The 25,832-nt window shown below is 40.8% G+C and overlaps 2 protein-coding genes across 3 annotated transcripts; one reads left to right on the forward strand and one right to left on the reverse strand.

Moving 5' to 3' along the window:
* The first annotated feature begins 559 nt into the window (after nucleotides 1-559).
* Nucleotides 560-5,120, forward strand: LOC109487091 (TBC1 domain family member 24-like). 2 transcript variants are annotated; one of them, XM_019791064.1, is made up of 7 exons: nucleotides 560-626; nucleotides 1,486-1,535; nucleotides 1,950-2,086; nucleotides 2,448-2,699; nucleotides 3,050-3,208; nucleotides 3,881-4,068; nucleotides 4,496-5,120. In XM_019791064.1, the coding sequence occupies exons 2-7, from the start codon at nucleotides 1,514-1,516 to the stop codon at nucleotides 4,632-4,634; spliced, it is 897 nt and encodes a 298-aa protein (XP_019646623.1). In that variant the 5' UTR covers nucleotides 560-626; nucleotides 1,486-1,513; the 3' UTR covers nucleotides 4,635-5,120. The 2 variants fall into 2 exon arrangements, with proteins under 2 accessions (XP_019646623.1, XP_019646622.1); XM_019791063.1 differs by lacking the exon at nucleotides 560-626 and having other exon boundaries at nucleotides 1,267-1,535.
* Nucleotides 5,121-5,544: 424 nt separating this feature from the next.
* LOC109487086 (DNA polymerase alpha catalytic subunit-like) lies at nucleotides 5,545-24,837 on the reverse strand. Its single transcript, XM_019791055.1, has 42 exons — nucleotides 24,756-24,837; nucleotides 23,927-24,036; nucleotides 23,568-23,664; nucleotides 23,118-23,198; nucleotides 22,794-22,837; nucleotides 22,528-22,611; nucleotides 22,083-22,145; nucleotides 21,771-21,820; nucleotides 21,597-21,657; nucleotides 20,902-21,166; nucleotides 20,066-20,228; nucleotides 19,730-19,914; nucleotides 19,208-19,320; nucleotides 18,645-18,758; nucleotides 18,276-18,350; nucleotides 18,061-18,134; nucleotides 17,740-17,804; nucleotides 17,389-17,492; nucleotides 16,795-16,936; nucleotides 16,381-16,442; nucleotides 16,152-16,241; nucleotides 15,575-15,691; nucleotides 14,918-15,102; nucleotides 14,417-14,546; nucleotides 13,797-13,919; nucleotides 13,340-13,442; nucleotides 12,809-12,921; nucleotides 12,063-12,218; nucleotides 11,516-11,671; nucleotides 10,936-11,028; nucleotides 10,462-10,585; nucleotides 10,210-10,291; nucleotides 9,697-9,829; nucleotides 9,448-9,582; nucleotides 8,951-9,026; nucleotides 8,695-8,793; nucleotides 8,166-8,280; nucleotides 7,991-8,060; nucleotides 7,508-7,639; nucleotides 6,892-7,008; nucleotides 6,651-6,744; nucleotides 5,545-6,197 (listed from the first exon to the last, which is right to left on the reverse strand). Exons 1-42 carry the CDS (start codon nucleotides 24,784-24,786, stop codon nucleotides 6,058-6,060), a joined length of 4,566 nt encoding a protein of 1,521 aa, XP_019646614.1. The 5' UTR covers nucleotides 24,787-24,837; the 3' UTR covers nucleotides 5,545-6,057.
* Nucleotides 24,838-25,832: the final 995 nt, after the last annotated feature.

A 25,832-nucleotide genomic window follows, 5' to 3' on the forward strand; every position in this document is an offset into this window, starting at 1 on the left:
TTATCCAGGTCTCCTATTCAAACTAAAAGAAAATACACAAGTGCAATCCAATGAAAACTATGATCGGAACAAACCACCATATATGTACACGAAGACTACAAGAGTTTGTGAATGTACTGTCGGTAAACCCAACCAACATTTGCATGCGATATAATGAGTATTCCCATAGCCAGGGGGCAGTTACCTTTCCCTTTCCCGCATTCCAGAATGATTTATTGTCCGAAACCACTGACCCGTCTGATCACAGACCAAGCGAGTGGTCAAACCGTCATTGTTGACGCATCTCGTCACACTCTGGCGTCTCTTACTCTCCAAGCAGAGGTTGTGGGGGAATGATCGTTACATTTGTATATGTGGCCGTTTTTTTTGTCCTGACCCCCACGTCTGTGGCCGCGGAGCTTCTCTGGCTAATGGATGCTGCCTGGCCAATTTGATTCTGTCTTTTTGCCACCGAGAGGGATCTGCTTAATTGGAGATAAGCGTCTCTGGGCTCACTCTCAAAGCAGAGACAGAAGGGGCAGAGATCGTTACCTTAGCGGACTGGAACAACTAAACAACAACATTTCTACTGTCTTTGATTGGCTTGAGGGTTGACACAGCTTCCTTCAGACCTACGAAACAAGGAGGTAAGGACGCTAGTGTATTGTATTCAATCTTATGATTAGCACCAACTTGGGATCTCCTCAACAACGGCAAAATATAGTTAAAACTTAGTGACAAACGTTTACAAGAACATCATCGTAAGTGATAATCTAAAACTGGTATCCGATTCATCCAAAAGAGAGCAGTAAAAACGCTAGATGGTTTCTAATTTTAACCTCAGAAGTTACAAGTTGTATCATCACGACATCATCTAGTCTAATCAGCCATGTGTTTTCCCTGCACGTGTTTTTCCACAAAAAAAGGTGAAAACACTTCAACCATTACATAAACAAAAGAACCCATGACGACATGACCAGAGCAGAATTTGTTCATTCTTCATTCATCCTGAGTACAGACATAGCTTCTCTCAGACATAGGAAACAACACGTAAGTACGTTGGTGCCTTCGATTCAATATTAGCACTATCAATATGGAGTAACGTTACATGTATTCTCTGGGGACATTTTTGACACACAGTAAATGGTAGGTGAAAGGAAAATACAGTCTTCACAGCAACTGGTCGGACAGGTAGCCTTGCAAAGTGTATATTATTGCTTTCCTTGTCCGATGCTTTTTTATTTTGTTTATGTCGGTGGCGGCATGAAAATAAGTGTTTAACTTGAGGTGCCGTCACCATGTCTTGTCAGTTAATGTTGCAATTAAAAAAGTGTGGTCCGACAGGGCCAGGTTGAGCTTGAGCGTTACCTTACTTTATATCACGCAGGATGGATTCTGGAGTATCTGATGTTTCCAATTCTGTCAAATTAAACTTTGCATTACTTGACATTCTATCATCATATCACATATTGAGCTAATAACCTAACAAGATGTGTTTGTCTGTAGGTAAACACTTTCCAGTGACCAGTTCGCCATGATGGATTCTCAAAACCACGGTAAGATTCTTATGTACAGAGAAAAAACCTAGCCATGCATGCAATGTCAGTTGGGAAAGTTGATATCCAACCTTATTATCGTTGTGTATGTCCAAATTGAGAATATTGAAATCACTGTCAAGTTGTGTACTCTCGTTATTACATACCACATGTATAATGACCTGAATGGTCATGTTTTTGTCTTTGGTCAACAACTGTAGATACCGAGACGTTAAATTTAGTATCCCTCCTTTCACGCTGATTACCAGTACATGTTATCCCTATCATCCCTGGCCCTTAGAAACGGTAGTGCTAGATTTAGTAAATGATATTGAGAACTTCACCAAACTGCATACACGAAAATATGTATTTTGAATTATGTATAAATTTACAACTCATTCGTTTCCAAATACTATTACGTTGTCTCTACATTAGAACCTACTATCGACTTGCGCCGCATCGACCTCATCATACATGTTGACGCAAGACGCGAACATCAGACCAGTTCGATTGTCCGGCCTGATGACAGTTCTGACGTACAGGATCCTTGGGATTTGACTGTGTTTTCTCGGGTATGTGGTGGAGAGTATTTTTCTATGTATACGTCAATTTCAGGCAGTTGCAATAAAGAGCAGGTAGCTGAGATCTTAAGGGATATTCAGGGTCTAACACGGACCTTGCGTTTTTAGCATGGGGTCCCGGGGACTTAAGGCGTCAATTGTTTTGAAAGTAAGACCTTAACACAATTATTAAGAAAAGCAGGGTGACCCAGCTTGGCTAAAAATGTAGGGAAGCCGCATTGCGCTATACAAACGTAACTGCCGAAAAAAGCAGTACGGTTCGTCTGGACCTTTACGCTTCGAATTCTACATTGTTCTATACTCTACGTATATAGAACAATGCCGGATCTTCACATTTACTTTTACAACCCAGGACTCTGAAACAATGGAACTGAGGGAACATTTAAAAGAAATGACCACCAAACTGGTCAAGGGTACGTATGTTAGTAAGGAAGTCAGCAACAACAGCGCGAAGAGCACAGAAAAGACTAAATGGAAGTACAGCTTCGGAAGCAAAAGCTACAAACTGACAAACACTAATGACGACGGCAAGGTGGGACGAGGTTCCGTTCGGTTCGTCTCTGTTCGCCCTGCCAAGTGCACACATCTGCTGGACAAAAAACAAGTACGTCCCATTATTTTCATATCTAAGCAATAAAGCATAATAATATTGCTCTATTCAATAGTCCTATTGCTTTTGACAGGTATGCTCAATAAAACTTACTAGTTAGACTGTTAAATATAGTGAATTGTCAGGTATACTAGTACAATTGCACTGCAACGTAAATTAAGTTCTGTAACGACTCTGGCCCATTTCGGTCTGCTTATTAACCTCTTTTATTCGTCTTTCGACTACTATTTATTCAGCCTGCAAAATGAGTCCGGTGGCGACTATCCGAAGCACCTAAGCGGTCCACGATGTATTCTTTGATTCTATATTAAAGTCACTTCAACCTTTCTGTGTGTTTCTCACAGCTACACAAGTTGCGGTCCTGGGTACCTAAACGGTTTCAGCTTCACCGACCAGTGACACTGTTCAGCACAATCAACGATGGCTTCCACCTCCAGACCATGTACCACATGTGCAGAAACTACTCGGAGTTCGCGCTCATAATTCGCACTGACAAAGAAGAGGTAGGACAGTTATTCATGTGTACGTGTATACACACTGCCAGGATTGTAAAATGCGACTTGAAATGTGAAAGGATGTGACTATACATAAAACGCGCGACAGCAAAAATTTATGGCAATGTGAATCGTAAATTATGGAGAAACATAGACGCTTGACTCTAAATGCAGCCATTTTGTTATCTTGATTGATATGTCCTTGCCCTGTACTCACAGTTCATTAACCTGTGCACAAACACTCTATGATGTCCTTTTGTCTCATCTGCACTCTGACCCCTTTCCTGTGAATCAAAAATTATTCCGCTCCAGTTGTCAGATGGATCCACATGATTTAAGACGTTCTACAAGTTTTAATCTTCAAGAAGATCTTTCGGTGGCCACAAGGACAGTATCCATTGGCCAGGCAGTATACATGTACATTGGCCAGGCAGTATCCATTGGCCAGGCAGTATACATTGGCCTACAAATTCACGTGACAAATTTGACAATAACTCTTTCCCCTTTTCTTCTGTAGTCGCATTATTTTCAGTTTGCCATCAAATTTACAGAAATGTTACACGTATAAACCTTTCAGTGCTATATATATATAAACATTCAATTAAGTTTATTACAGTTTTTTTTGTTGCAAACCCCTAAACCCTGTATCTCTTGGTGACTACATTGTATCTCTCCTTTCAGAGGTTTGGTGCATTCATCAAATGTATCAAAAGCTTCGAAGATAGCAAGAAAGACCAGGGTTACTTTGGAACCGGGGAGACGTTTGTGTTTTCGTTCTCCCCTGTGCCCGTGAGGTATCCATGGGTGGGACAGATGGAACAGGACATGTTCATCTCGGCAGCCAACAACAGCTTAATCATCGGGGGAGGGTGAGTACGAAATGTTTTTTTTTTCACACCAGTGAAATCAGGATCTAATTTACATGTACGTAAAACATGAGGTAAACATATTCTCTGATGGGCCTGATGTTATATGTCCACGAATCTGGGAAGGAAATGCACAGTGTAGGTAAACCTGCAACATGATCTGGCAGTCAGGCTGCATGGCGACTTGAAAAAAAAAAAAGCTGGTTCAATGAAATTCACCGAGACGTCTATATGTCTTCGATAATGTGTTTGTGTGATGTGGCGGCACCCAGGCTGCAGCCCAAGACCGATTTGATATCTACACCTTACGAAAGTGTGTTCCACGAACTCTAGTTTATACTTTTGTCTGTAAAGTGTAATATACTAATGAATACAATCTATACTTTTCTTTGTAAAAATTTAATATAATAGAATTATTTCTCCGCTATAGTAACGGCTATGCTATACAGCTGGGCTCCGACCTGGAACTAGGATACACCGGGATGTGTGACACCTTCTACAACCCCATCCTCTGTCAGGACGCCCACTTTCGCTGTCTGGAGTTGGAAGTTCTGGGCTTTAGAAGCTAAAAGTGTCTATGTATCTGTATGGGCATCCTGCGTAACATATCAGCTATGTTTACATTGTATGTATCAAATACGACATCACTTTGGATAAGTTGTTTTAGAGTGTAACTGTGCTGAATAATAGATACATGTACTTGTGGAATTGTGCACATATGAAGACAACGTGTACGGTAATGTATATAAGTTAAGTTGTAGAAGACCATACAAAAGTCTCTGTACTTTTTTGTTGTGTCAATAAAGAATCTATATTAAGCTTTCAGACAGGGTAGCCAACTTATACCAACTACAGGGTGAAAATCCAACTGTAGGTGATGTGGTACTCAGTAACCTATATATCATAATGATCGTACTTTCTTACTGTGTGAGAGCTATTGAATAAATGTATTTAACTTCTCATTATGAGAGCTGTATGCCTAAACAGGGTAACAGTCCTATTGTGCTAAAACTACAGGGTAAAAATAGGTGTGGTAGAACTTACATGGTAATCTACAATTCATAATTATGCAATTATGTAGCATATGTTTAACATCTCATGATGCCACTTTCCCATGTCATTTTCTTATCTTACTAAAAAGTTTCTAATCATTTTGAGGTCTCATCAAGACCTACCAAATATCAAGACAATCCATGTTAGTCTTCTTAAGTTATTGTTCTGACAGACAGACAGAAGGAAGGACACACACACTAATGTTATTGAAAACATTTCATGGCAAAGACATCAAAACACACAGTACCCAATACAGAAATACCTGCACATCTCCAATATTACCTGTACTAACCTGCATATGCAGGTGGCATTTTGAGCAGTGATTTGGCAGTGTTTGTTGAGGGTTAACAGTGTTTGTAACTGTGTATATTTAATATTTAATCAAAGAGAAACACAAGATGGTAGTATAGGGACTGGCCACATTTCCATGGTTAGTAGTCAAACTTTATTTTTCATATCAATCCATAAATTTTGAAAAAGAAATTTCTGTTTCTTGGGATTCTAAACAAAGTCCTTTTAATAAGTAGCTTACCTAACACATTGGTGGACCTAAAATATTGACAGGGAAGGAAGGAAGTTATATAAAACCTGTAATTAGACTATTGGTCCACATTTTTGCAATTTTAGGTGTTATGCACATCAATGGAAAATTCAGGTCTGTAGAGGAATGTATAATATGTATAAAGAATAAGTCTTACTGAGGACAATGAACAACAAAAAACCCAGTTTTAAAGATCTCTCACACATGTAATACATAGAGTTATCTATTTAGCAGTATTGACCCAATTTTGATATCATACATGTACATTTCACATCCATTCATTCTATGTTAGCAATAATCAGTGCTGTGATTTTTCTTTTTTATTATGATAGTCTCTAAAAATCGTCTTCTGTGTAAGTCAAACTTGATTTCCATCTGGCTCATAGCAGATCCTTCCCCTACTTGAACATATTCATCCCTGCGAACAGCTTGGTCAGGTTCACTTGTGAGTAGCCGTTGTCCTTAAGTCTCCTGTCAGCAACCGTCTTAAGGGCGTGGTAGTCTGAGAGGTACGCCTTCTTCATGTTTCGGGGTCCCGCTAGGAGGATGAAATAGTGCTTGGTTATTTCATAAAATAATTATTCTTTTGAGGAAAATAAAACTGTGAATTTGATATCCAAACTTTCACACAAAACATCTGCAGCTGATATTTGACCACAGTATTAGGTTGCAGTTGTGTTGTTTTTAATACAAATGAATTCCATCAAGTTGAACGCAGGTAAACGTTTGTTTAAACACTGAAAAAGTTTTGCCAAACCGCAAGTGTTATTCCCACAAACACATCTGCATGATTTGTACAAGCCTTCCAGGTACTATACCATGTGTTCTTTTGACTTCTTGTAAATAAACTAAGTCTTTGAATGGACACAGGAAACAAGCTGGCCAATTCTTGTGCCAATGAGACTAGGAAGATTTCACATCACTCTTCACCAGCGTCTACACAGCATACTGACATCAGTGGGTCAATTGCCTTTTTCTTAAGTAGTCTTACCTCTCTCCTTTTCTGGAAGCTTGTCGATGGCCTTGTCCAAGTCAAAAATGTGTTGATAGAACAACAGCTGTGTGTATAACTGGGAGTCTGTGTACTGTAGAGACAATATCATAATGATTCATTATGACATTACATGGAAGTCCTTGTTGAACAGATGCTATCACACTGTCACATACTAGTACGTTGATTCTGTGTATGTACCAATTATATTATGGAAAAGGCCTGAGTGACACCGTCTCACCTCCTGTTGAAGGATGCCCTTGTTGCAGGTTGGACAGACGGCTCCGTTACGCTGACAGTACATGGGAACTCTCCGGGTACGGGAAGCACAGGACGGGTCGTCGCACTTCATCCAACCCTACATCAACATCAATATCTTTGTTTATTTGTTCATAGACCTATCAACTACAGCCGTCACACATAGGCCTCCCGAACACTGAACACTGCCAAACTCCCCTTAACCATGCTTACTAGTAGGATGGGAGCTTGGTCGGCTTTCAAAATCTTTATGGACAGGAGGTTCAGCCATGGTTAGCTGGTGGCCAGCTGGTGTTTGGGAGCAGGTCAGCATTGTGTTTATGGGACAAATTTGACTAAAATGTAACTCAAATTTCAATTTAATTCATATAGAAGGGTACGCGTGGCCTAAACCTGATCAGACTGTTCCCGATCTTTAGCAAACCTTGGTTGCTTGATAGTCGAGGGAAGATTCTGTATGTGTGACGGGCTTAAACATTGTGCTGTCAGGTTGTTCTTTGTGTCATCCTTTAAGGTGTAAGGCTGTACATGTACCGACATTCATTTGACTGTATATATACAGACTGTATATATAGACAGGTTTGACTGTGTTAACAAACCTCGTAGTACATCTTGATGTGTCTCCTGGAGGCCATGGTGAGTTTGTTCTTCAGCATGGTGAGGTACTGTGTTGGGGCCAGGTCACACTGGCTGTTAGCACACTGGGACAGGGTGAACTCTGGCACTGGGCTCTGGGGGTGGGAGAGACACATGTATGTGTACATTAGTGATGCATACGGAAATATGACATACAATGTAGGGTACAGTTTTTAGGAATAGGCACGACTATACCGGAGAAATTTGCATGTACCTGTAAAACAGAATGTTTATGAAGATTCAGCAAAGAAGAACAAGAAATGATCATGCCTTCAAGTTATCAACCAAGGATTGGGGTGTTAATAAAAATACTTGTTTTTCCCTAGAACTATCCTATAGAGTTTACGTTGAGATGTACAAAGGTTAGGTGTAAAAGGTCGTTTGGCAGTCATATTGGCTATACATATACAGGAAGAACCAAAAATTTACAATTATTGGACACTTACATTTGCCACAAAGACTCCATCCCAGATGTTCTCCTTGCCACATTCTGGTTTGGGGCAGTTGAACTTGAACCTTAAACATTCAAAATCAACATATTATTAAAATTAAGGCATTGTAATCCTTGGTAAACAATTCATACCAAATGTCAAGACAAAAGGTAAGACTTCGACACCTCACCTTTCGACATCTTTGAACTTCTCTTCGTCCGTCATGGCTGCGTTTCCCCCCAGCAGGGCTTCACTCTCCTCATCGTGGTAACGCTGAGCCTGTCTGTAACCAGACGGGTCCAGACCTGCACAGGTAGGACATATACATACATGTAAAACATATAGTCAATACGTGTATTTTATTTACATCATACCCACCCAAGAAAATGCGCCTTTCAATGAGCCAAAATCTGGTGTCCGTAAACCAAAAAATGCAACAACATCAATTCCAATGTCCGAATCCTGTAATCAAATTTTTGAAAGCGGTTAACGCGGTCAGGGCGTAACAAGTTCGAAACTCTCTACGGAAGCCCGGGCTGCTCCGTCAAGTACAGCCCGGTCCAGAACACTTATCGAAAGTTATCACAGCCCGGGTATGATATAAATTATGATATCATCTAAACTAACTAATCAAGCTCTGTTGCCCTGTACTAAAATGCACCAGCATACTACACATGTACATGTTGTTGAATCTATAGTATGAAGTGAGGAGTCCTGACCTAGACACTCCGCTATGATGCCTGCGTCTGTGCCATCGATGGGGTCACACAGACGGGACACAACAGGGTGAACCTGCTGCGACAGGTAGTACTGCGTGTCTGCAACCAGAACAAAAAAACATCACAACATGTAAATCTACTATCAGTCAGTTCAGTACATGTCATAGGTACACAGATTTGTATATATATGTACAATCATGTATATGTATTTGTAAAGACTAAGGGATGGGTTGATCTAATCATTGTTGGTTCCTACCTATCTTTAAGTTCTCCTCTTTGGCCAGTCTGTCTGCTGCGTAAGCCCGTTGAGTGGCAGGCAGTCTGGAACCATCCTGTAGAGTAACAAGTTCACCAATGTTAGAGCAAGGTGTATGTTTTCATCCATGTACACTGGGTCAGCTCTACTCTTCTCAGTTAATGCTCCACAGATTTCATATCCAAACACAACGGGTCACTTCCAGTCCCAATTTGACATGTGCACCTTGTATGAAGCATCACCCATCTTTTAATTGGGTCGTTTGGCACAACGGCAGATTGCTCAACTCGGAACCAAGAGTTCCCGGATTTGAGGCCTGAAATTCGAGTCCTGCACTTTACACGAATTTATTTTTTAACTCAATTGAAAATGCATACACAGGACGGTCAACTCTAGATCTACGTCCCCATCCATAAAGACAAAATAAATGCAATCCTCATACTGTGTCAGAGGGGGGTTTTAACCTCGACCATCTGGGTCCACCGAATTTGACATACCTCACAGATAATGTAAGAGATGGTGTCCCCCTGCCCAACTTTCTTCCCCTCGCTGTGGGAGTTCATCCACATGGCCACCTGCACATGGGGCAGGGTCTTCTTATCAGGGTAGTCCTGGGGATTCTTTGTCAGTGCCTGTATGGAAGGGCATCACAAAGTTAAGCCTAAAAAACAGTTAAAGGTGGGAAAAAGGAGAAACGAAAAATTATTACAAAATATCTAAAAAAATGTCAACTAACAGTTACTGACCTTGTTGATTTCGTACATTTGCACAGGAATGTCTCCATTTTTCACTTTCTCTCCAACTTCTGTCAGTTTTTCGTGGATGTTCTCCACAATTTTGTCTCGTGGTTGGTCAGACAAGATCTGACCTATGACAAAGCTGGAGAAAAATGTGCAAAATTATATGCTCAACATGTAATATAACACGTCGTGCCTGCAAAGGCTTTTATACATTTACCAGCCATACTCTCTCCCTCTCTTTCTATCCAGTTTTTTAAAACGTCTTTTTCCCCCCGAAACTGGGGGTTAGACATGGTTGCATCAAGTGCAAGACTAGTCTTTTTTGAATTAAGATTTTTTTACTGCTGGATGCCCTTCCTAACCCGAACCCAAACCCTAGTAGGGCTCAGGATCCCTCTAACTGAGGGGGGAAATACATGTTAAGTGCCTTTCCCAAGGGCACAACGTCTGGGTGTATGTCCAGACACTCTACCACTACACTACACCAAACAGACGCCACAACCAGCCATAAAAACTTACTTCCCTGCCTCCTTGGCCAGGTTACACCAGTCCCTCCTAACAATGTCCAATCCTTTCAACTCCTGCCCTGTGCTGAAGGAACCTGTAGAAACATTTCAAACATCAATTCTCAGTAATAACTGTATGTTGAATCCAATTGAAACTGATACATAAGGACTGAACTTGAAGAATTCAATAAGATAATAGAAGTAGATGGATAGACATAACTTTTTAATGATAATTATACAAATGAAAGGGAAGTTCTATACTGACCATCAGGGTTCTTGCTGATGGTCAGTGCAGCGTATTTCTTCTTCTTGAGCAGCAGCATGGACTTGAAGACCCCGTCAATGTCCAGCTCCAGCAGTCGGTACAGCTTGTTAACCTCACTCTTAACCTGTCAGGAACAGACGGAGTTACTTCATTACAATTCTAGTAAAAACTCACGTAGGTCCCATAGCCTTAGACTTAGAGAGATCATATGGGAAGTAGGCTGTTAGTCCAGATATTAGGTATTAGATCATGAAGCCCTTCCTTTTCCTTCCAAAACATTTGTACCAATTTACGTTGTACACTTCGGTGGAGTGAGGAAGTTATCATATAATGATGTTTAGTGACTTTCCCAGTGATGCGGGAATCAAACCCATGACCCCTCGACCCCACCCACTAGCCTAATCACTCAGCCAGTGACACCACACTTTCAAGAAAACATTGAGCAAATATAATGGAGACAACTTTGTTGTATACCTTGGTGCCCAGTTTGAAGACGTCGTCCCAGTTTGTACTGTTGGTGTTGATCATGATGGAGTCTGTGTCACCATAAATCACATCCAGGTTCATCTGAGGACACACAGCAACACAAGTCAGTAATTTACTGTTACATGGACTTTCATGAAATTTTGTGATGAAAGGGTAAAGGAGGTTTTTGCAGTGTTTTGAGTTTGCAGTTGAAACAATTCTGTCGGACAGAGTAAAGGGACTCTTTTTACACAACCTAGTCTTTTTTTCAGCTGACGTTTTGGTGACCGTCTGTCACCTTCCTCAGGGCAGTTCTGACTGGTTCACACTGCACTGCAGCACAGGTGTCGCTGCTATAGATGCATTCTCAAATGTACAATATTGAACGTGAACCAGTCATGACGTCAGAATTGCCCCGAGGAGGGTGACAGACGGTCCCCAAAATGCAGGCTGAATAAAAGACTTGGATGTGTTTAAAAAAAGTCTCTTTACTCAGTGACTTACCAACCTGATGAAACTATTCATGAATTCTGTCTGACAGTAATAATGAATGGAAAGTTTCACATTTCTGTAGTGGTATAATCCTGACCTTTTGCACAAGGTCTTTAGTCTTCATTAAGATCTCCCTGCCCTTGCTTGTGACCAGTGCAGCCAGTGGCTTGGCGTAGAACCTGGAGTATGTGAAGCCCAGACAGCCGTACATGCTGTTAGCTGTCAGCTTCAGGGCCTGCTGACGGATGTTGTACTACAAAGAGAAAGAGAGGGAACGTTAATACAACATAAAATTGTACATAATACAGTGACTAAATCTGAAGTCCAAAAATATGTTCCTATCTCGGTACACAGGCAGAAATTAAGACATTTCTTTAATTTGTAATGCAGAAACTGTAATGTTGTACCTATTTCTTTATTGTTTGAAGCCCTTCATTTCCTGGTCACCATGGTAACTAGTGTAGGTTACATCATGTTGCAATTTTATAGCAGGAGGGATTTAACAGAGCAGACCATATGTCAAGGTAAACATTATGCATTTGCTTTACAAATGTTACGTTTCTGGTTAATTTTTCAATTTTCTAAAGTCTGATCCTTTATGCCTAAACTTATGTCATCTTTATAACTCCCCTCTCCCCTCTGACCTGTAGCTTGAGGTCAGGGTTCAGGTCGGGTTGTTTCATCAGCTGTTTGACCTGCCGTCTCCGCTCCACCAGTTTGCGGATCTCTGTCGGCAGCACGCCGGGTTCAAGGTCAGCGTCGGGAAGGGCAGGGAGCTGTTCCTCCTCAGTGTCTCCTGCCTGGAACATGTGGATATGTTGATAAAGTTATTCCACAAAATTTTGTAACTTGTAGCTTTACCTGGTTGGCCAGTCATTTAAAGACAAATATGACATTTTGATCGTAATGATATTATGCATAATTCACTGTATACAAGAATATATGTATACCCATCTTTTATACCAGGTTTTCTATACCAGTTTCTTATATAGCAGCAGATGCCATATGCTGCACCTAAGGAGCTTCTGCTGTACCTTAAAACTGTAGTAAAAAAGTTATTTGAAAGTAAAATCTTCTTCTGTGTTTCCTAAATCTGACATGTAAAAAACTTGGACACTGCACCAGTACCCTCATCTATTATATTGTGCCCTTGGAAGCAGATCCTGCTGTAAGTGAGAAATTCAGATTGACCACTATTACTGACCAGTGGCCAAGGTCTTCATCTGTAACTTGTCTGATAAGAACTTCGGGCACAAGAAGCTCCATTTTCCCTTCATCATAAATTTTTCTAGAACTGTTACACATACATTTTGTAGCAGCAGCTTGGTGGCTCTGCTCCCTAGCATTGCTGTCCTAATTTTTCTAGAACCCCCCTGTACTGTACATGTACCTGTGACTGGGGCACCTCCCTATTGATGGTGGTGAAGCAGATGTTGTACTCCTGTATTATGGAGGGGTACAGGCTGTTGAAGTCCAGCAGTAGGATGTACTTGTCATAGAAACCTAGAGGGAGGAAATACAGGATTAAATTTTGATTGGATTTATTGAAATTGTAACCATTATAATTATACAATACATGTGGAACAAAGGCAGCTGTTGCTGGTGTTGTGTCCCACACATAGAACGAATAGAGGACAAACAATACTAATTTTCACTTGAGTTAAGTGAGAATAGTCTTGTAAAGTGCCTTTACCAAGGGCACAAGATTGGTGGCAGGTCAGGACTCGAACCTGGAACCTCTTGGTTCCAAGTCAAGCACCATGAGTAAAATAGGAACATGAATGTATCTACATGTACCTGTACCAAAATTTAGTCACTTGCCATTTTTCAAAACGGTTACACATGTACTTATAATCAAACAATCCTTGGCTGTTGTGAACATTTTTGTAACTTTGGAGCTATGAAACTTTCTGCTCTGTACCTTTCTTTGGCTCCAGAACCAGCCCGCCAGCGTATGCAGGCTTCCTCCTGCCCTTCTTGCTGGCTGGTTTTGCCTGGTCATCATCATCTGCATCCACATCCACCTGAGAGAAGAGAAAAAACAGGCTTTCATTTATTATACTGGGTCTTATACATGTACCTACACAACCAAAGGGCTTTTATCTACAATATTTCAGCTACATGTACCTTTCTCAGGGCATAATGGACCCCATTTAACTCCTTGCTACTCTGTTTAGGTTAGGTGTAATATAGCCAGTCATGTGGTGTAATATAGCCAGCTGCTGCCGCGCTGTATGCCTGCAAAGCTGGCGTGTTATGCTGAAGGGCAGTTTTACTAGCTATACAGATACATGTTTTGTACATATACAGATACCTTCACAGGTGATATGAGAGTGTTCTTTAAGCCCTGTGATCAGTGAGATGAAAACAATACCCACCGGATGTGCAGCAGCTTGCTTCTTCCCGTAAGACTTGTCCGGTACGATGAAGCCTTTCTCCTGGAAGGCATGTAGCAGGAGGTACTCATTTCTCTCCGAGCGCCCTCCCATCAACGTACGGCCCTGCAACGTTAGGACAGTTACCAGACCTTAGAAGGGTAATATTTGCAAAGCAAATGCATGATAGTGACAGGAGTCTAAATCCCCCCTGCTATAATAAAATTGCAACATGATGTTACCCAACACTCGTTACCATGGTGACAGATGTCTGGTTCAGGTCATTGACCTTATTTGTTTGGAGAACCCTAGTCAAAAAAAAGCCACACAACAATGTGTAAAGATCCCCCCCCCCCAAAAAAAAAAAAAAAGTACATTAAAATTATTTTGACGGCCTGTTTGAAAAAAAATGGAAAAATGTCTGGGGGTATTTGCCCACTCTACCTCCATGCCAAATTTCAGGATATCTGGCTCAAAAATGGCAGAGTTGAATCCATTTGACCAAATGGCAGGAGGAGGAGAAGAAACACGAGGGAAAACAATATATTTCATCCACACCATGGTATGGAGTGAAATATAAAAAACAGATATGTGCCCATGGTTGGCATGGCAGCCCCACCCACCAGGAGGTTTCCGCAGATGTTGGTGATCTGTAGTGCGAGGGGAAGCACGTTCAGCTCACACATGATGTTCAGTGTCAGGCTGGCGTCCACCCACGTCGTCTCTATCAGGTACAGCAGCTTCTGAGACGTACTGTAAACAGTCAGATAATCATTGGTAATTTTTCATCAGTCAAACGTCAGTATACATACAGTTTAGATTATGTCTTAAAACTTCCTTGAAATGTTGGGCACTGTAATCTTTCTGCTTGGGGAGAAGGCAAATCCAAAACCAGACCCAAAAATACTTCAAATTTTGGAGAAGAACCTGATGACCTGGCGTCAATGGAACTATCCTGGCAAACAGTTAGAAAGGTGACCAAGGACGGACACTTTTTTAAGTGACGAACATTCTTCACATTAGTTAAATATTTGGTTCTGCCAATGCGTTTTCGCAAAAAATGTCATTTTCCATAATTCTCCTGTAAACTGGTAACCTTGCGTTACTTGTTCCAGCCGTCTGACCTGAACATGTTCTTGACCTCCTCCTGCGGGACCACTTGTCTGTCCTGCCTCAGGATCTGTTTGGTCAGCTCCGTCAGGTCGTAACTCTTCAGCCGGATCAGCTCCTTGGACGAGATCTTCACGTCACAGATCAGCCGACCGCACGCCGCGCTCTTCTCCACAAAACTGCTCCTCCCACCACCAGACTGGAACGTTGGAACATGGTGTCAATTTCAGTTCTGATGCAGTACCAAGGTGAACCACCAGGGTGTCTGTACTGTAATCATTTCTTTGATGACCACATCAATTGCCTTTTGACAAATATTTCTAAATGATACACACAACAAAAATTAGCTACTCCGGGGAGCTTTTAAGACGCACTCTGTTTCTTTGTCAACCCAATAAGGTCTTATCTTGAGAGTTCTCTTGTGACGTACATGTAAGTTGATGTTGATTACCACATGACAAGAGACAGTATATACAGGTTTTAGGTAGTGACGCCCCCTGTCCCTGTTCAAGGTACTGCATTGTCGGCGGATCTGGATCGCAAGACAATTGCCTTGACTTACATGTATGCTGATCAAACACAAGCACCATTACAAATAAACAAATGCTACCAAAAATATAACCTTGTTGGGAAAGGTAAATTGAACTTTAAAGTTTCTGCTTGGCACTTACGGAGAGTTTTGGGAAGACCTGTCTCTTGAGCCTGCCTATCCTGGACCAGTGGGGGATCTTACAGGAGTTGATCCGGTGAAGCAACACGTCCAGGTCAAAACCATAAATATCATGACCCTGGCAAGAAAAACTTGACAAATAAGAAATAGGTACAACAAATTTTCTAGAATACAGATAATTGACTAAACCTAAATTAAACATTTGCAAAGCAAATTCATAATGTTTCCCTTCGCATATGGTCTGCTCTCTTAATTCTTACACAAACACATTCATATATAATGGTCAGACAGCAGTATAAATCCCTCCTGATGTAAAAGTGCAACATGATGTAACCCAACACTAGCTACCATGATAACAGAGTCTGGTTCAGGTCATTGACCTTTTTTGTTTGAAGAAGAATAAGGGGAAACGTACTGTAAAAACAATATGTTTTCCTTCTGTAAACATAACTCAAATTTATCATGTTCAACTGTCTCTTTTAACTGTTGGTGACTTATACATGTACGACAAGTATTTAGTTTTGTCACTGGCTCTGTAAGTAGACAGTTGTGCTATATGACATGTAAGAGTTACATACTATGATGATGTCTGGGTCCAGCTTGTGTACTTTAGCCAGGAAATATCCCAGCAAAGCTCGTTCAGTTGGCATCACCTCCACACGGGCACCCTGAGCAGGACACAAAACATTTCAATCCTAATGTTTGGCATTCCTGTTCCTTCATTAGATATTAAAGAGATCAACTACCCCAGACCAGATCAGAACCAAATAGGGCATTAGACAAATTGAATGAATGTCACAAACTTACATTCTTTCTGATGGCATCTTTAAAGTCATATGGGAAGACACAGTCATTGGGTTTGCTGATAGCTGAAAAATCAAAAACAGGGACAGGAAAAAAGGTCAGTACACTTCTTGGCATTCAAATTGTACTGTAGCAGTTGCCAGGTGGTTTGAACAGTTACTGAGGATCATAGGTTGCAACCATTCCTTAACAAAGGGGTACCACACACACTTTCTGCAACATACAATCCACTGCTCACTGAGTCACGTGTGTTATCTGAGTGACGTCACGGAAGCGGTGGATTGTTCATTCCTTGACAAAGACTGGAGTTGTACAGTCGAAATTTTGGGTGAGTTCAAGTTTTTGTTGGCCATTACAGTTCAAACTTGTTTCCTAACTTTTTCTCAGGTCCAATCCAAACTGTACAGACTGCCTTACCACAGAAGTTGTCCTGGAAGGGTGGTTTGGGAGGGGCCTTGTCGATATGGAAACGGGTGTGGACGAGCGCTGCTACGGCAACCACCTCGTTCTGGTGTGTCTTGGGGTTCAGTAAGGTCTGCAGGCTGAGGCTCATCACAACCTAAGGTAAATAATTGTTTGTTTGTAAACATGCACACCATGGGGGTGGAAAAACAGGTGCAGATCACCTTACTGTAAATCTTTAAAAATTATTCTGTAGTACAGTTACTGTAGTAATGGATTAAGAAAGTAAAAGAAAGTGATCTTGAACCAGTTTTAGCTCACTGAAGAACTAATCTCCCACTGGTTGTCACAGACAAGATGCTATGTGAACAGTGGGCCATGGTTTAATGTCTTGTCTTAAGGATTGGGACCCTTTTCAATAGAGTGCATGTCAGGCGAGCGACAACAGCCGGGATTCAAATTTCCAATCTGTTAGTCCAGAGGCAGGATTGTTAACCACTGGACTACGCAGCAGCACACTTCTCTAAATTGGTGGTGAAGAATAAAAACCACTGCAAACATTTGATGATTTACAGTTAACAGTCCTAGGATTAACACTGGGTAACTCACCATTGGTGGAGGAGGAGTCTTGCTTTCTGTTGTAACTGACACATGTGCCGTCTTGGTCACAAAAGCCTCCACTTTACACCACGAGATGGGCTGGTTCGGCTTTTCTAAGGATCGAAAAAGGAGAAATCAGAGATTTCAGACTTCTGTGAAGTATACGATCCTCAGTTAGCTTCCTGAACTCTGAGTCTCCCAAGTCCACCACTGATTCCTAGTTTATTACAGAAACTGAAGATAGCATCAACTGATTGGGAGGACGTTCTGGATATCAATTTGCTTTCAAGATTCAATGTGAAAGAATGAATAAGCACACATAAAATATCACACTTTATTAATAGAGTTGTGTTGACTTACGAGGTAGTTTAATATCCAGCCAACACGGGCCCTTGATTCTCCTCTCCAGCAAAAACAGTTCAGTGCTGAAGGGGGAAACAGTAATCATGTTAGCAGATACAGACTGTGGCATTTGTTCGTAGTAGAATGAACTACAACCACCTGTAGAATAGATAAAAATTATGAAATAAATTTCATCCTTAACTTTTAACTTGTGTTCATACACGTACTTAACTTTCTATTCTCTAGATGAATAACAATGCATACACACACATTTTCACACACAAACAAACACACATATCTCTACATTCTGCACACTGATAGATTAGGTTTCAACAGTACCTTGAAGTGTTAGTACCAAACACATGGCTGAATGTTTCCCCCTTCAGGTCTGCTGGTAGAGCAGGTAGGTCACTCTGTGATCGACAGACAACAAAAAATGCTTTGTCAGTACAACTGACATTTTGAGAACCCACTTGTTGCAAGGAAGGCCAAAAAAAGAACAACATTTACATCAACCAAATCATAGAAGACCTCAACTTGGCTACAATACTCACAGAATAACGGACTTCCAGATAGTCTGACTCAACAGGAACGTCCAGCTTTTCAAACGCATACTGCTTTGTCACTTTCTGGAGTGTGAAGGATAGACAAGAATGTAAATGGCAACACACTTTTTAGACTATGAATATGGACATAACAATTAAGGACAAAGAACTATGTTTTATGGGATCTATGACTAAATGGAGGGTGACAATTTTCACATTTCCTTCTGTTTTTCTTACTTTACACAAAGATTTACTTCAAGTTAACAGTTAATATATAATAATAATATTTTTCTCTTTCCAAATGTGTGCATGCTTATTTTCACTTTCCCCCATCTCTGAATGCCTCCTAATTTCTTCCTCGTGATCATAATGTCTTACCCTGGAGTTGAACTTCATAATCTTGTGTTTGGAGGATATTTTCTCATCAAACTCTTGGTAAACGTCCATGATGCCCACAGGTACCCCGCTGTCATCTCCAGTCTTGAACAGCCTCTGAAACAATAACGCAACTTGTCAATACTTGAAATTTCCAGTAAACTTTTTTTCAAGCAGATGACTCAGATCTACATGTAGATAACCTTCCTGAGACCTTTAACCTAACTTACTACATGTATCATTGTCCTTGCCTGTCTAGCAATGGCTACAAAAAACACAAACACACCGAAAACAAAACCTTCATACATGGAGCTAATACATTTGTACAACATTAGTCCTTTATTTTCCGAGTGGTATCCTAAAAATCAATCCAAGTCCTTCCAGTAGCTGTTTTTCGTCAGAATTTTGGGCATCTTTGCTCCACGAATGTCGGTATACATGTACATTGGGATAGTGTTGTTTAAACTTAGTATTTAGGTAAGTCACTAGAATATTGACTTCAACAATCTGGTTTCCAAGCCCAAAACACTGAGCTGGATGCCTTTAAGGTGCTATAATGTACTTACCGTCTCTCGTGGTAGGAGAAAGATGGACCTCTCTATGTTCTTGACCACGACACAACAGCTGACATGAGCGCGTGCTGACTCTATCCACACCTTCCCAAACATGTACACAACACCTGGGGAGGGGGGCAGGTGTTTAAGGAAATGTTTAACTGTCATTTCAAACATGCTACAGTAAAAAAATGAATTACAAAACCAGGCTGCAGTACCATGGAAAACTGCTAGGGGGATCAACATCTAATTATGGCTTTGCCACTATGTGGCGTCTGTGTGGTGTAGTGGATGGAACATCCGACTGTCAAACAAGGGGACCCAGGTTCAATCCCCAGGGTTGGACCCAGACATGTCCGGACATGCACCCAGACGTTGTGCCCTTGGGAAAGGCACTTAACACGTATTCCCCCCCCCCCCCCCTCAGTTAGAGGTTTCCTGGGCTTTACTAGGGTTTGGGATGGTGCTAGAAAGGGCATCCAGCCTACTACAAAATTAATTCCCAACAAAAATAAACAAATCTACAGTCCATACCAGGCTGCCTGTACTGATCCTCGTAGGCATCAATCCAGTAGAACCTCAGCACGCTATCTCCATCCTGATTGGTCACCAAGGGGAGGGAGGAGGAGTCAACTTTGACGTCTGTCACCAAGGCCTCAGTCGACCCCACCTCACCCTTAATGGTCTCCCAACCGCTACCTGAGATCACCTGGTCCTCACTGTAAACAAATAAATAGAAACAAATAAATAAAAAACTCTTCTTGAGAACAAAAAAAGGCTAGGGTCGGCAGTTTTTCTAGTGTCTGTCAGGAAACAGGAAACAACATTTTTTTCCTAGGCCTAAAGAGCAAGGGTCATCTCCACACTTACAAGGGTTTCTTCTCCTGTTTGACCTTGGGAAGCTCCTTTGGTTCAGATTTGACCTTGACCTGATCTTGAGCTTCCTGTTTGACCTCGGCTACTTCCTCTGACATCTGTCCATCAAAGTCATCATCGTTGAAATCAATGTCTCCAAGGTCCACATCAGCATTGTCTGCAAATAAAAAAGTTGAAATTTTATCAAAGATTCAGATTACTGTCATCTGTCACAACTTTCAGCAAATCCACAAAAATACTGATGATTCTTTCTTCCATATTGAACTATACCTTCAAACACTAGGCTCCCGACACTGGTATATAGAAGAATACGTGGGGACATGATCATGACCTACAAGTACATTCATGGGAAGCTGGACACAGAGGGGTGCCTACCAAAAATGCAAGAAAAAACAAGAACAAGAGGGAACAGCTTACGCCTAAACAAAAGATCAGTGAACAACAACAAAAGACTGTTTTTCTACAGCAACAGGGTAGTAACATGGTGGAACAGTCTACCTGAGGAAGTGGTGTCAGCCCCAAGTGTGAACAGTTTTAAAAATAGACTGGACAAACACATGAGAAGTCATCCAGTGGTGTACAACCCCCGGGCACTGGACAACCCCCACAAGATGACCATGTCAACGCAGTAAACTACAAGGAGCGGCTCAAAGTGGAAGAGAACTTCCTACCGAGACGAAAGATCTACTCTACTCTACTCTACTCCACTACAAAAAACTCATTTCCCTCCAACCTACCGCAGATCATAAGCGAACATTATGCATTTGCTTTGCAAATGTTACCTTTCTAGTTTATTGGGCTTCCTGTTTAAAGTTTCTGAGCATGCAAACCTGGGATATCATTTCCTCCTTCATCCTGAGGTTCTTCTACATCCATCTCCTCCTCCTCCTCCTCTTGTGGCTCCTCCTTCACCTTAACCTCCATCTTCTTCTTCACTGCGGCTGAGGGAGGCCTGAAGGTCGCGGGAGGTCGTGCAGAGCGGGAGGGAGGCGTGGTCTGGAGGTCCTTGGCTGGAGGCTTGGGGCGAGGCTTGGAGGTGTTCGGTGAGGACAGTGTGTAGCTGAGGTTCGTGGTGGGGACTCGAGCTCTAGTTGCCTGTCCGCAAAAAAAAAAAAAACGGAGAAGGTTAGATATCGAGGTAATAAGATTCGAATGAAAGCTCATCTGTGTTCAAGCTTTGTTCTAACACAAGAAGGAAACTCATCATGCTTCCGACATACGAAGAGTCAGAATGTGCATAACACATCTGACGAAGGTTGACGAGATTGATCAAAAATTTATTGTGAGTTCCCTTCTTGTGTTGGAACAAAGCTTGAACTTTATATCTATTCAGGTAATGAGATACACAGGAAAACTGTTACTCAAGCAACTGGATAGATTTTAAAAACTGTCTGGCATTCTGATCATTTTTATCAGTGCAGTGAAGATAAGTAGGGGATGTTACTTGAAATGCCTGACAGTAACAGCTTTCTACTTTTTTAGATATGTACTACAAAATAGACATCAAGAATGGATGAAAGTTCACCTGTGGTCTCTTGGGTGTTGTCTTTGCAGCAAAAGGGTTGACTGGGGCACTGCCTGTAGGCCTACACAGAGAAAGATTTTGGAAATTGTACGTCCAACAACAGAGATGAACAAACTAAACGACATCACGATTGTCTACGACAGCAGAGACTGCATATAAATGAATTTATAGTACCTCAGTGAAGCTGGCTTCATTCTCTTTGGTGCTGGTCCTCCTGATCTTGTCTGTTTTCATGAGAAAAACAAAAAAAACAATATTTAAGACTCCAACTTACACAATTCCATTCATTAATTCACTGCTATGGCCACTAAAACATTCAGGCCGGGAAATGTTTTGAATTGCTATTCATGTCACTTTCACACTGCCATTTTGAATATACAATGTAGTATTCCTTTAATGCATATCTTCATTCGTTATGTTATATCTGATTCAGTAAATTATATGTCTGCTTGTATTATATTAATATTTCTGTTTTATCATTCTTACCTCAGCGTGCATCTCCTGTAAGATATCTCCTAACAGCTCATCCTCATCCAGTTTTACATCCTTCTGTTGTTAAAAACAAAATTTAGACAAAAATCTGTGAGAGGTGGCAAGGTGGTCTGGGTTCCAGAACTAATAAACTTTTTTTTAAATATGATTTTTAGTGGCAAATGTGCAATCTTGACACATTGGCGACACCAAATCTTATCAGTGTTTGGACACAAGTACAGTGTATCAACGATTAGCTGAAAGGCCTGGTGGGCATCACTCCACCGTACAGGTAGGGAAGTTGTGTACAGTGCCTTTCCCAAGGGCACAACATAGGGTATGTCAGGGGATTGAGCCTGGGACCTCTTGGTTCCGAGCTGAACGCTCTGACCATCATGCCACACTATACCACAATATAAAACAAGGTATGACATCAAAATAGAAAAGGGAGCACATGTACCTCACTCTTGGTTTTCTTGGCAGCACTTGACTGGAACATGGACATGATACTGTTGTTGGGCTTGATGACTGGCTTCTTCACCATCTGTAAGATACCATTTCAACACATATGTCTCATCTGATAGTAGTAAAAACTACTGAATTATTTCATCCATAAAGTTCATCACTGAGAAAACCTCCAACTCCTACTGACCTATATTGTATTGTGAAATTAAGCCCCCCCCCCCCGAAAAAATGATGTGAAATGTGAAATTTTAGACAACTTACAGGTTTGGCAGATTTCTTTTGTCCTGGGCCTGTTTTCTTCTTGTCTGTTATAATAAAAAAAATTGGTACATCAGTATAATACTGTATCAATGTTTTACATACATGTATAGTGAGAAGATAAAGATTGTATGATCATGAAAGTCTTGAAATATGATGAAATATACCCATGTTGTGTTATCCCACAGTGGTAAGGATTTGGTTGAAGTCACATGGGATGTATTTGCTACATATTTGGTTGGGCAGTCGTTCAATTAAAAATGGTAAATAAAAATATAATAATATAATTCAATGAAAGATGTAAAGGGAGTCTGTAAGAAGGCTGACCCCTGGCTGCTGGTGCGTCACTTCCCCCAGCGATGTCGTCATCAAAGATCTCCCTTCCATCCTCCACATACCCACTGCCATCTGGAACATAGGAACAACAACTTAATCATAAGATACCTAATCATAAGCCTAAGACTACATGTACATGTATGCTTGCACTCAGATCACATTGACAAACTCATGTATCTATCTAAAAATCTAAATGAGCACCTAGCTTTGATTAGGGATGTCTTCTTGGATGGGAGGTAAAGCTGGAAGTCCCATGTTTGAGGAGAGCCACACGTCAAGTGCATTAAAGTGTATGGATTTTCCAGGTGTGAGTGGTTCAAAGCCTACACTCTGGTTTAACACAGCACCACAAAGCCGGTGTGTTACACCTAAAGGCAGTGATTTACTGGTCATGCAAACAAACAAACAAACAAACAAAGAGCCCACAGACAAGGACCTCACCATCATCTATGATCCAGTCATCTTCCTGTCTGGTCCTGACCACATCTGAATACTCATCTTCATTCACCTCCTCATAAACATTCTCAAGTTCATCCACCTAGAAATGAGATAAGTTGTCGTCAAATGTGAACTTAACTACGCCTCATCATGTGCACAGTAAAAACACAGTTATATGGCATACCTGTTTTTTTCAACTACATAACAAACTTTTGAGTACATACAAAATTACAGAATATTCCAAATGTTGAATATTGCATGCAAATTGTACATTGCAGATGGGTATTTTGCATTGCTGTTGAAAGATGAACATGTCAAATTAATCGTCAACACTACAACAGAAAAGTCACCACTAGTATCACCTCATATTTGAGTTTTTCTCCCTTCTTTGCTTTCTTGAGTTTCTCCAGTGCAGCCAGCCGTCCAGTTTTGTCCTTCCGTGTACGACGGGACCTGGTCGCTGCAAGAGACTCTGGGAATGGATACAAAAGGACAGTGTCACAGTCTTACTGTTAGTGTTTCATTTTCTTGTATTTTCATCCAGGGATGCCTATAACTTATAAGACTGGTCTAACACGGTCTCGACCTGAGATGTCTTTGCCTGGCTAAACATTTCATTTCATTTCATTGCTCTGAAACTGATTTCATTTCATTGCTCTGAAACTGATTTCATGACTTTACCAACACCCTAGATGTTTTATACATTAACGGTACATAAATTAGTGTCAAGATAACTTTAATTTGATGATGTCTTAAAAGATGAGCTCGTTGGTTGCCTGAATCAGCTACAGTATATGTGCAAATTTTGTACACATTTAGGTTACCGCCCCCCTCCCCACATGAATTTGTCACCGACAATTTACCGTTCGCAAGACATAAAACACATCTTTGAGGGGAAACAAGAACAAAATTCATGATTACACCTGGTGAACACAGTGGATATGGTAAGATAAAGGCCCTGACAAAATACAAAACTTGCTCCTTTTGTTGGTTGCGTCGTACAAAAAAAATCATGGCGCGCTTTATTTTCTTCCGAGCCGACCAGCTTTCGCAGCTCTAAAACTGTGAAATTTCATTCAACATCAAGCAGTTTTACACACATATAGTCTCTGCAGTCTTCTGGAACACCCATACGTATACTCTACATAGTTCATATCCTTTAAATTGATTTATTAGAGATTATATTCTTACCTGACACCGGTTGTTGGTCGTCGTCCGCCATCTTCAAAATTTGGCGCGAAGGACTAGCCGAGGGCAGCCGAGTGGTCCCGATGTTGTACGAAGATGACGTAAATTTGGCGGGAACATGCACGCGACCTTTGACCGAATGGCGGTAAATTTGGATTGTTTGCCTGATGACTGCCATATTGTACAGTGATGTTGGAAACTGCACTACAGTACCGATTTTAATAGAATCTTCTCAGTTCCATGTTGGTAACAGCAAAATTTATGTTACGTTTTAAAATGGCGCCAAAATTTTTTCTGCACAACATGTAAAACTGATTCCTATTAATGATCATTAGGCCATGTTGATTTGATTATATGGATGACATCCTCCGGGAGCCCAAAAATTGAATGAAAATAAAAATAATAAATGCGAATAAAAAAAAAGTTTTGCAAAGAAAAAAAGTTGTTTTCATTTTGAAATGTACGCGGTCATGAGGGTTGAACAAATGGGACAGAATATGGTTTGGCGAATAATCTAGTCTTCAAGTTAATTTCTTTACAATTTCGTCTTTTTTCGTTTGATTTTGGCATTCTACGACATTTGTATAGTTTTAATTTATTATTTTTGTAACTTACGGTATATTTTTGCTCATTTTGCAACTGTTTTGTATGATTTACAGTATGGTTGAAAACTTTTTTTTTTGGAAACGCCGAAAATCCACGCGCGCACGCGCGCGGATGTCATCCATATAATCAAATCAACATGGCCTTAATTACTTAACAAGTTACTTTTATTTCAAACCTTATGTACCCTAAATAATGACTTGAGATGATAGACTGACTGCAAATGAACAGACTCACAAATGTTCATGTATTTAAAAAAATCAATATTTTCTCATGATTAATTTCATACATCTGTTGAGAATTATCAATTACCACTCACACATCCCTGCTGACACAAAAAAATATTCCACACTGCAAATGTATTTCAACCAACTGTCAAGTACCTGGTGTGTTACGCCAAAGGGCGGTTATACCGGCTATACCGATACAGATACAGAAGTAAGAAATATGAAACATTCATAGCTACCTATTCCTACA

The sequence above is a fragment of the Branchiostoma belcheri genome, unplaced genomic scaffold (genome assembly GCF_001625305.1).
Source record: "Branchiostoma belcheri isolate BF01 breed outbred unplaced genomic scaffold, Haploidv18h27 scaffold85, whole genome shotgun sequence".
Lineage (NCBI taxonomy): Eukaryota > Metazoa > Chordata > Leptocardii > Amphioxiformes > Branchiostomatidae > Branchiostoma > Branchiostoma belcheri.

Excerpts from the sequence above, each read along its gene's own strand:
- LOC109487091 (XM_019791064.1), top strand. The coding sequence starts at position 1,514 with ATGATGGATTCTCAAAACCACG. Across the intron at positions 1,536-1,949 it reads GATGGATTCTCAAAACCACG|AACCTACTATCGACTTGCGC; the intron begins GTAAGATTCTTA and ends TCTCTACATTAG. Across the intron at positions 2,700-3,049 it reads ATCTGCTGGACAAAAAACAA|CTACACAAGTTGCGGTCCTG; the intron begins GTACGTCCCATT and ends TGTTTCTCACAG.
- LOC109487086 (XM_019791055.1), bottom strand. The coding sequence starts at position 24,786 with ATGGCGGACGACGACCAACAACCGGTGTCAG. Across the intron at positions 18,759-19,207 it reads TTCTCCTACCACGAGAGACG|AGGCTGTTCAAGACTGGAGA; the intron begins GTAAGTACATTA and ends TTATTGTTTCAG. Across the intron at positions 16,937-17,388 it reads AGACTCCTCCTCCACCAATG|GTTGTGATGAGCCTCAGCCT; the intron begins GTGAGTTACCCA and ends TATTTACCTTAG.